We start from the raw sequence: 12765 nt of genomic DNA, 5'->3' as shown, positions 1-12765 counted from the left end.
TCCACGAAACATGCCAAGAATGACAGCAGGTCATCAACCTGACTGAATTAGTAAATCATGGGACTCTGTGGATTGAGCTGCAGAGATATGGATGTTGCAGGAACTGCATCTTAATCCTGCAATAGCTATAGGATGACGAGAAAACTGAAACAGATGTCTTCAAAATCTTAACCGGGGTTAAGCGAGGCTGCATGACAATCTTCTTATTTAACTCAGAGATCCAGGTAATCTGGTGTCAGTATTAAATACCATCTGGATGTAGAACATGGTGCCAGAACCTAAACTGGCCACTACAGACTTACAAGACCCACAGGGTGCTGATGACTCCAGAGAGATGGCCTATTCTATAACAGAGTTGGAAGCCATTCTCGAGATCTTCAACTCTGCAAACAAAAAACTTGACTGATCCTTCAATGTTGCTAAAGCAAACCCTACACATAAACCTACAACTTCAAAACATGTTGAAGGAGAGACTCTAGAAAATGTAGAACACTTCCAGAACTTGGTCACCTCCTCTCTCAAAAGGCCATTGATAAGGAAGTCTAAAACCAGATTAGCTCAGCCTTCTACAAACTACGGTGCTAAGTGTTTTCCAACAATGACCTCCACAAGTCAACAAACAGCCATAAGTACAGAGCAGGAGGTATCAACACACTCTGATGCTGCACTGTCCATCAGGGGCACGTGAGAATGCTGGTGAAATTTCATTAGCAACACCCCTGCCATGTCTCCCAGTGTCAATGGGAGGACCATTTATGTCCTTCCTCAAGCCACCTCCACCAGTACTCAGGCAAAGCCCCTGCTAACGCAGCTACAGTGTACTGTACACTGTGTCCTGCTGGTCAGAAAATGTCTCCCCTGCCACGGCCTGATTTCTCAGCTCTCAAATGGCCAGCATTCCAGGGGAGAATAAAGAAAATGATTCAAGGACACACTGAAGATCTCTCTGAAGTGCTGAGGCATTAACATTAGTGACTGTGAGGAACTTGCAAAGATTAAAAATGGCAAGAATGTACCCTTTAAACCACATCATGCTCTCACACAACATTTTAGCATAAGATCGAGCAGCAGCAGAGAAGTTAAAATCCTTCACTCTGGATCCAAGTAAATTGTGGACATCCTGCTCCATGAACTGAAAGATTAATGGGTCAAGAACTGGGCTGTTAAGTTCCATAATGACCCATGGCAGAGACCTGCCAACCTGCTAAGATGTCATCTATGAATTAAGGAACAGTCATTGTATGGTCAACCTTCTGTAATTTTGGGCCAGTTTCTCTTTCTCTATATATAAACAGCTGAACATTTTCAGCATATTCTGCTTTTAATTCTATTGTTTAAAAGGTGCTCCCCAGTGTTCAGAAGAATCAAGCATAAAAGGTCAAACCAGTACCTCAGAAAATCATCTCCTGATAATGGCAATCATTCTGATGATCAGAAAACCTGCCTAAAATATTGGCTTTAAATGCCAAGTCCTGTACTGTAATGGATATCAGCATGGCTGAGACTCGTTGTGTCACTCAGGTTGTATTGATTTAGTGTGCTGTCTCAGCTTCCTTTGAACTTCAAAGTTCCAACTTACGCACAGTAAAAATGGGCCTGTCAAATACAGAATGACGAAACTGTACAATCCATGTGTCCAGACCACTTCACTTATCCTTACACTTTTAAATCTGTTTCCCAGTCAATCTGCAAGAGTCGTACTGCTGTTCATAGGGAAGTTTCAACATACACTATAATCCTGTTCCCTTATGTTGTTTCTCTATTATATTATGAGGGGACACAAAATGAACTACAGTCAGTTCACTGTCTGGCTGCAGTGGTGTTAGGATGTCCACTTTTCAATTATGCTGGGATATCAGGAAGTTTGGTCACATTGCACTGAATGTTGGGTGTGTGTTTGTCTTCAATTTGCAGCGTCAAACCTTACAAGGATTCAATCTGTGAATGTGTAGGAGAACGCTGTCAACTGTGCATGGAGTCAGGCTCTCAATATCAATTTCCTGCCATCTGTGTCGCGAACATCCAACAAGGCACACTGTTCAACAAGTACTGTTTAAGAAAAAAACAAGTGCCCACCTTTCCTCAGTGTATGGGGGCTTTGCTCACTTGGCAGTTGACTGATGGCAATGCTTTGCTGGAGGCTGCTTGAGGAAGTCACATGGTCGGAAACAGGTCTCCCTTTTTGTCCAATCACAGGTGAAAGTTCTTTGCCTTTCATAGCACTGAAGAGAAAAGAAGAGGATTACTTGCATCCGCATATTCCTTCAACGTACAAAGCTTAATACACAACAGTGTTATGATCTTACAAAACCTTTTCTATCAAACATGGTAAGCTAACTTAATAATAAAAAATACATGTCACACATTTACATAAGCCCTACAAGCACTTTTTTTTAAACTTAATCCTCTACAAGTTACAACATTATCTCAATAGAAGACCTAACAGTTTTCACATAAATGTTAATAACTCATTCAGAAAAACTCATAGCATTGAGGCAGGAATTCTAAATATTTACCTAGTCAGCCTGGTTCCTTTGTCTCTGGCACAGGCACAGCTGACCCATGGGGGAGAGGCTGACACAGGAGGGTTAAAGGGGGTACCACAAGGGTCGTGCTTGGTTAGGAGCAGAGGGGTTTTGATGTAGACAGGTGAGATATTAGTTTCAGATACATGCGAGTCAGTGAGGGGGCTTTGCTTAGAAAGGTGCAGGGAACACGGCTTGGGGTTGGAGTTGATGTCAAGCTGCTGTGGGGAGGGGGGCTGAGTGACAAAGGTTGGGTTGTACCCTGACCACTTTTGAGGGGAGGAAGCTTGAGGGAGACCCTCGGGCCTAGCAGATGGCTGAGCCTGAAGGTGGAAATGGTGGGCATGCTGGTAACAAGAAGAAGGGGAAGGTCTTTTACTCTCTGGGGAAGGGTAAGAGTAACTGGAATCCGACCAATTGGAAGACAACTCGTCTGTGCTGTAAACGTTAAAAAGAGCAACAACATTTGTTTGGGGAGGTACAAAAGAAAACAGGAAGGAGGGGAGAAATCAACAGAGATAAAAAATACAAGGTTTAGTAACTCAGACACAGCATGACAACACACAACAGACATTCGCTGTAAAGCAACAAAGCAGTGGTAATAAGGTGGCTGGGTGACGATACAACACACAGTAGACATGAAGAATTGAGCAGTGCCATGCTGAACTTGAAATCTAGGCAAAACATTGTGTCTCTACACATTAAAAGCTAAAATACAAAACGCACATGCATTCACTGCACTTCAAAGTATCAGTGACATCTCAATGGCTTCTGAAACTGTTCTAATTTACTGCATGTCTTTTGTCATTCTGCAGGGTGTCAACAGCTCAGGTCTGTATAAGAAATTAGAGAAATAAGTGTTGTTTTAAGAGGTTTACTGGAACAAATTAACTCTGGATTCTCAGGTGCATTCGGGCAAGGTTTGACCTGCTTGTGACTGTCATGAATATTAAATAGTTTTTTTTGATGCTCAATAGTTACCCACCAACTTCTCAGGGAATCAGGATAGTTCAAAATGAGGGAAGGAAACCTTGGTTTTGCGTGGTATTGAAAAACATGTAATACTAATTTAGTAGCATGTTTTAAATCTCTGGAGGGGCTTTTGTGGAACAGTAGCAATATCCTAACTTTTGAGCAAGGAGTCTCGGCTTCAAGTCATACCTGCCCCAGAGTGTAATAACTTCTCTGACCAAATTGATTGCAAGGTATCTGAGCATCACTGGACTCTCTTGTAGCATATTGGTAGTGCCCCTATCTTCAGCCAGAATGCTTGGGCTGAACAGTTTTTTTTAAATAAAGAATAAGCCTCTCTGGGTTAAGTAAAACTTGACAGAGATATCTAATGACCAACTTTGCCCAATTTACACTATTGTTCAAAGTCAAAATTACAAGCCTCTATGGAATTGCCAGCATCAACAATACACCAAGAACAATCTTATAAATGCTGCATTAGCAGATCTTTTTCTGCATCTTTTTAAATTTACATCTAAAGTAGAATGTCATCTTTGATCAGTAAATACAAAGTGCTGATACAGGATTTATATAACTCATTATTTTGGCAAATATTTTTGACTTGTAATTTGTAAGATTTTTTTTAGAATTATTGGCAATGTGATTGGGGACAAATGTAGTAGTAAAAGTGAACTGCAGTCAGGTAACTGGATTCTTCGATTCTGAAAACAATTAAGCAAGGAACCTGTTATTCAGCCTCTTTCTCTGGCACTATTATCAGTGAGGACAAGACAGGTTTCTTTATCTCAATCATGCCTGAATCAGTTATGGAACAGGACTTCAGACATAGTTGATGAAGGAATTTTGTTCTTTGTAAAATTAATTTACATTCAAATTAAGTAGAAGTCTCATACATGAAATGCAATGTGGATAATAAATACAATGGGATGAAATGAACTGGGTCAGCATTGGAGTTCAAGCTGCTACAGTATATAGTGAAATGACCACCTTCCCATTCTGAGAAATTAATGTTTCCAATATCTGATGAAAAATAAAGATTTTCTTCAAAGTTTATCAGTTTGTGAAAGGAGAAATTATTAGTTTTGGACTAAATCAATTGCTGAATAATAAGACACATTGAAACAATAACAATATCAGGGATATACCATGTAAATAAAATAAATGGACCGATTTGACAAAATCCATGCAGAAAATTAGAAGTTAATTGAATTTTTTTTTCTAAAGAAAAATGTTATTGAAGGAAGGTAATTTAATTTGACTGCTCATGAACACTTAACTTCAGATTGTTAGTATTTACTATTTAATTAAACAGAGGTACAGGATAAAAGTCTTCCAAAATTAGTGATATTTAAGTCAATAACAATGAATATAAATGAATAGCTAACCAGCTTAGTTTCACACTAATAAGGGTTTGAATTTGGAGTGATTTAATTTAAAGTCTTGTGGATTTTTCTGATCATTTATGTTTTGATTTAATTTGTTGGGTGAGTTAATCCACTTGAAAACTTTGGTTAAAAAATACCCGATTTGAAAAGAATCATAATTGTTTCAAATAAATGGCTCATGTGTGTGACTGCTCAAATAAACTTCTGAATGAAATAAAGCAACTTTGTGCCTTTCTCCTTAATGATTTGACAAGTGCTTTCCTGTAAGTCCAGTAATTATCCAAATGCATCACTTACTTTATTTTGAAATGCAGTACAGTATACTAGCTCATTGTAAACAACACTAAAGTAACAAACACTGGTTTCCGTATGGAGTCATTATACCCCAGGTATTCAATCTTGAAAGCAACTATCTATTAGCTGAATTATCTGATTGTCATTTTAAAAACATGCCAACATGTTTAAAGATTGACCTCTAGTGGTAACTAAATTAAATCACACAAAAAAATGCACAGAGCATCTATACCATTATTTTGTATCCGTGTCTTAATTAGATTGAAGTTAATTATCATTAGCCCAAGGGTATAATGGACTAAATGGCGACTGCTTGTTATTTGGCAGAAGAACTGGAATGCCTGCACATCCCCCACCCCAACAGATGTGGTTTCTACTGTACAATGACAGTCGGCATATTAGGAACCTAAGAACAGGAATAAGCACTTCATTATTTTTTGCCTGTTCTCATCATGGCTGATTTGTATTTTGTTGTCCAGTCCCTAGCCTCTGTCCCACATTATTTAATATTCTTAAAGTCTAGACATTTCCAAGTTTTGTAATGTTTAATTAATCCAGCTCAAAAACATTTAAGAAAGAAAGGTTCAGATTTCCACTATCTTTTTTTATGAAGAAATGCTTTCTACTTTTACCCCTGAACAGTATATTTTTAATTTTAAGCTTATTTCCCCTTGTTCTGGACTTCTCAAACAGAGAAATAATTTCTTCTTATCCACCCTACCAAATACCTTAAATGTTGCAAACATAATAATTCCATCGCCCCTTAATCTTCTATTTATATGGGAAAATAGATCTATTCTGAAAAACCTGATTATATAATTTAACCCTTTTATTCTCAGATCCATTCAGTGACTCTGCATTGCAGTTCCTCCGAGGTCTGTATGCTCTTGCTGAGGCAGTGACAAAAACTGAAAACAGCAGGATGGCACGATAGCTTAGTGGTTGGTACTCCAGCTCCAGAGTTCTGGGTTCAATTCTAAACTCTGAGGACTATCTGTATGGAGTTTGCACATTCTCCCTGTGTCTGTGTGGGTTTTGTCTGGGTGCTTTGGCTTCCTTCCATAGTCCAAAAGATTAGGTGGATTGTCCATAGTGTGCAGGCTAGGTGAATTAGCCACTGGAAATTCAAGGTTATTGGGGGGTCTGGGTGGGACATTTTTTGGAGAGTTGGTATGGGCTGAATGGCCTGCTTCCAAGTTGTAGGGGATCTATGATTCAAAGGTCCAATCCCAGCCCTTTGTAATCCTGCTCCCATAAAATGAAAGTCAACACTTCATTCACCTCTTTAATTACTTTTCTACCTGTCCACTGGTTTATAGCAGCTCCTGTCAATCTCTCTGCTCCTCCACAGTTTTAATTTCTCACCAGTTAGAACATTCTCTGATTTTTCCCAGCTTTGCAGTGGTTGAACTCACAGTTCCTCACCATCGGCTAGAATCTTGCTCCACTATTTATCAGTGTCACTTTACAACATGCAGCTCCCATCTACAGTATACTGTTCTGTAACATCTAACCTTAATGCCAGCATTGGATAGACAACCCTCTAATTACCCTTGTCAAACATTACATCACTACAGGGTTTTCTTTGTGGTCCTCAAAGCTGTGCAATATTTTCATACCACTGCCCTAGAGCTGTCACCATTTGTCTGATGGTATTTTTTAACGTGCTGCCCAAACAAACACATTATGCACAACTTCGTAATGCACAACTTTAGGTGCAGTAGGGTCGGTCACTTCTCATACCAAAACGCATTGACTAATTTGTGTTTTGTACTGATGTGCACCAATTCCTGATTCAGCTCGCTCCATGTGCCAGAAGCTCAGGTAACAGTCAAACAGAACGACAGGAGTGCGAGGAGAGGAAAGGAAAGCTCCAGAAGCTTGCTGACACAGACACAGCAGCTGCGACACACTCTTACCTTGCACGTTCAGCCCCGGGTGGTGGGCCACTAGGAGGAGGAGTGGGGGAGGGAGAAGAGGAATTTTCTACAGACTGCTCAGGGATTGGCGACTGACCCGAAGCGGCAGGTTCGGCGGGCGGAGGAGGGGGCTGCGTGCCGGGTGGGGTGGAGGATGTTTTTCGGACTCCGGAGGAGCCTCTGCGGGCCACCCAGGATGTGTCCATCACCCTCACACCCATGCTACAGGAACACAGAGACACCATCAACACTTCAAAGAAAAGCATGCTCAGCTTTAACAAAAAAAGTAGCTTCAGAGGTATAGAGACAGAAGTGAATTTTTTACAAAATACATTTAATTACAGTTACGAAAAGGACAGATTGAACAGTAATTATTGGTACTCCTGAGTTACAGTATAATTACCCAGGTTAAAAAATGTCAGATTAATAAAATTTTTGGAACACATTACTTGTGAATACTAAACCTAAAGCCTGACCATCAGAATTTTTGTTGCGTTTTAATGTGGCTTCTATACTTTTACGAATCATACTGATATTTTGCTAAACTGCTATATTGGTTTACAAGTTGTGCACCTTTTGTGGATAGTTTTTTAATTCCTGGAAATACTAGGCTGGTACCTGCACATTAGAATGACGTAGTGGAATTGGAACAACAAATGAACTGTGGACATTAGATGAGTGACGCACACAGCACACTATTAACCACTGACCTCATGAAGTTTCATTAAGTTTGTTTGAACAGCAGAATAGTATAATCAGATAATCAGAAGCTTGAAATAAGATGGTTTGCTGAAAAGGAACTTTATTGAATTTTTAAAATAACTAACATAAGATAATCTTTCAATGCCCCTCCCCCACCCTACGTCTCTTTGCCAGAATTCTGTTGAGAAAAAAAGAGGACACTCTTTTCTAATAGGCCTGGAACATCATTTTACACATAATTCTATTCCTAATGTTTTGATAAGCATCTCATTAAGCATATAAAGTGCAACTGCTCTGCCTTTTTGAAATCTCTGATGTATTGAATTTTTTTGTAGTAGATTCTCAGTTCAGCAGATTAAGTTGCCACTCCATTCTTTAAACAAAATTATTTCAAATGCAGATGAGAAAGTAAATAAAAAGCTATAGTTATTCTGACATCCAGGGTCAATAAAGCATTTATTGTTGTCAAGGAATTTTCAAGTCAAACAGATTATAGTGTAATGATTGTTTAGTGAACTGTGAAGCGTACAAAATGCATGTGTTGTTAAATGACCAGGCTTATTTTCTCCTGGATTTAAAAGGATTACATCTGTGGCATCTGTTGTGCAATGATTTAAGTCAAAGTGCATATGTGGCACACCCACTGTCACACAGAAATCTTATAATGGTCCAGACATACATATCCATACATTGTACACACATTCAAGCCAACGTACATACATGCATATATATATAAGCACACACATAAACACACACATTGGTAATAATATCTACTTAAATAGAGCATTTTTTTTGTCTGTGAGAAATAAGGGTGTACTGTTACATTTTAAATTTCTCGTTGTCTAGTGGTCTGTGTTAAGATAGAATTTAGGTCCAATAGGATTTCAGTATAAGTGATTTTAAAAGTGTTCCTTAACATAAAAATATGTTAGATAAGGAAGTATCTCTAAGCGCATAAGTAATATGTCAAAATTTGCAGATGACATGAAACTGCATGGATGAGCTCTGAGGAGGACGCAGCGATGTTGCAGTGTGATTTGGACAGGCTGGCTGAGTGGGCAAATGTATGGCAGATGCAGTATAATGTGAGTAAATGGGAGGTGTTCAACTTTGCTAACAAAAATAGGAAGGCAGATTATTATTTGAATGGCTGTACATTGAGAAAGGGGAATGTTTAATGAGAGCTTGGTGACCTTGTGCATCAGTTGCTGAAAGTAAGCGTGCAGGTGCAGCAGGCAGTAAAGACAAACTGTACATTGGCCTTCATAGCGAGAGGATTCGGGTACAGGAACAAGAAAGTCTTGCTGCAATTGGAGAGACACACCTGGAATATTTGTGAGGAAGGATGCTCTTGCTAGAGAGGGAGTGCAGCGAAGGTTCACCAGATTGATCCCTGGGATGGCAGGACTGACGTATGAGGAGAGATTGAGTCAGTTGGGATAGTATTCCCTGTAGTTTAGAAGAATGAGGGGGAATCTCTTAGAAACATAGCAAATTTTAAGGGGACAAGACAGGTTAGATGAGGGAAGGTTTTCCCGATGGTGGGAGAATCCAGAACCAGGGATCATACTTTATGGATTGGGGTAAACCTTTTAGGACTGAGATGAGGAAACATTTCTTTACTCAGAGAGTTGTGAGCATGAGGAATTCACTGCCACAGAAAGTGGTTGAGATCAAACATTATTTGTTTAAAAAAGTGGTAGATATAGTTTTTGAAGCTAAAGGGATATAGCGAGGTGGGGGCAATTAGGTTATTGAGCTCGAAGATCGCCATGATCATATTGAATGATAGAGCAATTCCACTCAAGGGGTCAAATGACCTACTCCTGCTCCTGTCTTTGATGTTTCTAAGAAAGTTCAGCATAGACGTATCTCACATGAATCTAATGACAATTTCATGATTTTTATCCAAGAGGGTTTACTTACCACTATTAAAATAAAATGTTAGCTTTGAACCCAATGTTTATGGAAATCTCACTCTCTGGCATCCAGCGTTTAGAATAACAAATGATCAGTTACAAGAACTAATTGTCACAGTGGCTCAGTGGTTAGCTTTACTGACTCACAATGTCAGGCGATTGTCTGTGTGAAGTTTGCACATTCTCCCTGTGTCTGTGTGGGTTTCCTCCGGGTACTCTGGTTTCCTCCCACAATCCAAAGGTGTGCAGGTTAAGTGAATTGGCCACGCTAAATTGCCCATAGTGTTCAGGCATGTGTGGGTTAGGGGCATTAATCAGGGGTAACTGTAGAGTAATAGGGTGGGAGAATGGGTCTGGGTGGGTTACTCTTTGAAGAGTCAGTGTGGACTTGTTGGGCCGAATGGCCTGTTTCCACACTCTAGGGATTCTATGAACAACTCACGAAACAGCTAAAGTAATAATATGCAAATGCAGTAATTCTAATTCTAGAGCTATAAATTGAAATGCTATAATCTTGACTGTCACCAGCTGAAATGTTGTGCTATTTCTACCCACGCATGTGGGCTTTGTTTACAGAGAAGCTACATTTTGCATTGAGTGATGAATATTTTCTAATTTAAAGTTAAAACTAACCACACTTTTCAGTGCCACCCATGATACAAAGTACTGTAGACGTTAGATATCTGAACTAAAAACACAAAACACTGGAAATCTTCACCAGGCCAGGCAGCATCCATGGAGAGGAAAGCAGCATTAATGTTTCAGGTCGACAATCTGCACTAACTCTGAGGAAGAGTCAGTGACTTACATTTCTCACTGCACAATGCTACCAGAGCTGCTCAGCATTTGCAACACTTCCCATTTCTATTGGATCAAAAATAATCACTTTTTATTGCCCTCCAAAAAGTAAACCAGATTGCTCATCAGCTTTTCATTCCCTTTCAGCAAGAAACCCAACAGCAGCTGTCTGACATTTGGTTTTGGTACAACATTAAACATGAATTTTAAAAGAGTTACGGTATGGAGAAAACAAGTTTAACTTTGCAGAGCTGGGAGGAGATTGAAGCCCAGGAGTTAGATCCACTGAATTTGTGGTAGTGAAGTCACTCTTGAGGTGGAGTCTGGTCACTTGCAACAATTTCTTTACAGGGGAACATGAGGGGATTTAGGACGCCTGCTTAAAGACAACTTTCATCAACCTTATTTGCGCTCCAGCAGTCCCGAGAACCAGTCAGGAGGAAGAAGAGTGAAGATTAAGGAAGCCACATTTAATGATGTCAAGACTTAAATAGATATTTACAAGGCAGGCATGAAATGAGAGGAATGTGGCCTGTTCTGCTACAATGATAGCTGTCGGGCTGAACAAGTTTCCTGTCAATTGGGATGTTCAATGTATCAGATTGGCAGCTTTGGCCGCTGACCATCCAGACTGATGGAGTATTTGGCCAATGAGCTGGGGCCTCCTCTAGAAGCACTGTCTGCTCCCTCCTTTCCTGGGCCTTGATTTCTGTACTTTTAAAATAGAGCTGTTAAATAATCACAGCTGTCTGCAATATGTTGCTCAATGAAAGTTTTTGTTCAAATACTGAATGCTGACAATGTCATTATCAAAACAGTTACTTTGAAGCTGCACATTGAAATGTTCATGGGTTCATGATTATATCAGAAATTAACTCAACTACCTAATATGGTTGGGCATATTGCGCTGTAAGTGTTACTGGTCTTGAAGAGAGTTCATTTTTTAGGGCTACATGTGCTGTGCTTTATGATATTACAATTATTAGAGTCATAGAGTCATAGAGATGTACAGCATGGAAACAAACCCTTTGGTCCAACCCATCCATGCCGACCAGATATCCCAACCCAGTCTAATCCCACCTGCCAGCGCCCGGCCCATATCCCTCCAAACCCTTCCTAATCATGTACCCATCCAAATGCCTCTTAAATGTTGCAAGTGTAACCAGCCTCCAACACTTCCTCTGGCAGCTCATTCCATACACGTACCACCCTCTGTGTGGAAAAAGTTGCCCCATGGGTCTCTTTTATATCTTTCCCCTCTCACCCTAAACCTATGCCCTCTAGTTCTGGACTCCCCAACCTCAGGGAAAAGACTTTGTCTGTTTACCCTATCCATGCCCCTCATAATTTTGTAAACCTCTATGAGGTCACCCCTCAGCCTCCAATGCTCCAGAGAAAACAGCCCCAGCTTATTCAGCCTCTCCCTATAGCTCAAATCCTCCAACCCTGGCAACATCCTTGTAAATCTTTTCTGAACTCTTTCATCTTTCGCAACATCTTTCCGATAGGAAGGAAACCAGAATTGCATGCAATATTCCAACAGTGGTCTAACCAATGTCCTGTACAGCCGCAACATGACCTCCCAACTCCTGTACTCAATACTCTGACCAATAAAGGAAAACACACCAAACGCCTTCTTCACTCTCCTATCTACTTGCGACTCCACTTTCAAGGAGCTATAAACCTGCACTTCAAGGTCTTTTTGTTCAGCAACACTCCCTAGGACCTTACCATTAAGTGTATAAGTCCTGCTAAGATTTGCTTTCCCAAAATGCAGCACCTTGCATTTATCTGAATTAAACTCCATCTGTCACTTCTCAGCCCATTAGAATATGGGCCTCACTGGCTAGGTTAGCATTTATTGCTGAGAGCAGTCAAGAGTCAACCACATTGCTATGGATCTGGAGTCACATGTTTGCCAGACCAGGCAGGAATGGCAGTCTCCTTCCCTAAAGGACATCAGTGAGATGTCAATCGAAATGGATTTATGGTCATCATTATATTCTTAATTCTAGATTTTTATTAAATTCAGTTTCCTCCATCAGCCACAAGAGGATTCAAACCTGGGTTCCCAGAACATTACCTGGGTGTCTGGATTAACAGTCCAGTGGTAATACCACTAGGTCATCAGCTTCAATCTGCTGTGGCCCTTCAAGCTGCACACACACAAATCAGTTAAATTTGCTGCAATGGTTGCTTCATAATTTATAATGTATTTTACTGTTTTAAATGGGCGAATCCACGGAGCTTA

The 12765-nt window shown here is 40.1% G+C and overlaps 1 protein-coding gene across 14 annotated transcripts in view; it reads right to left on the bottom strand.

Moving 5' to 3' along the window:
* The window catches only part of arhgap44a (Rho GTPase activating protein 44a), a 310627-nt gene that overhangs the window by 13160 nt on the left and 284702 nt on the right, over positions 1-12765 (bottom strand). For 7 of the 14 annotated variants that reach the window (XM_072558348.1, XM_072558354.1, XM_072558349.1 and 4 more), the window contains 3 exons: positions 7096-7317; positions 2517-2963; positions 2077-2222 (listed from right to left, as the gene is read on the bottom strand). In XM_072558348.1, the coding sequence (XP_072414449.1) occupies positions 2077-2222; positions 2517-2963; positions 7096-7317 (815 nt within the window). The remainder of the gene's footprint in view (positions 1-2076; positions 2223-2516; positions 2964-7095; positions 7318-12765) is intronic. The other 7 variants (XM_072558355.1, XM_072558357.1, XM_072558358.1 and 4 more) reach the window with 3 other exon arrangements.

The sequence above is a fragment of the Chiloscyllium punctatum genome, chromosome 39 (genome assembly GCF_047496795.1).
Source record: "Chiloscyllium punctatum isolate Juve2018m chromosome 39, sChiPun1.3, whole genome shotgun sequence".
NCBI classification, from domain to species: domain Eukaryota; kingdom Metazoa; phylum Chordata; class Chondrichthyes; order Orectolobiformes; family Hemiscylliidae; genus Chiloscyllium; species Chiloscyllium punctatum.
Note: the sequence above shows the minus strand (reverse complement) of the source record. Positions and strands in the feature narration are given on the sequence as shown.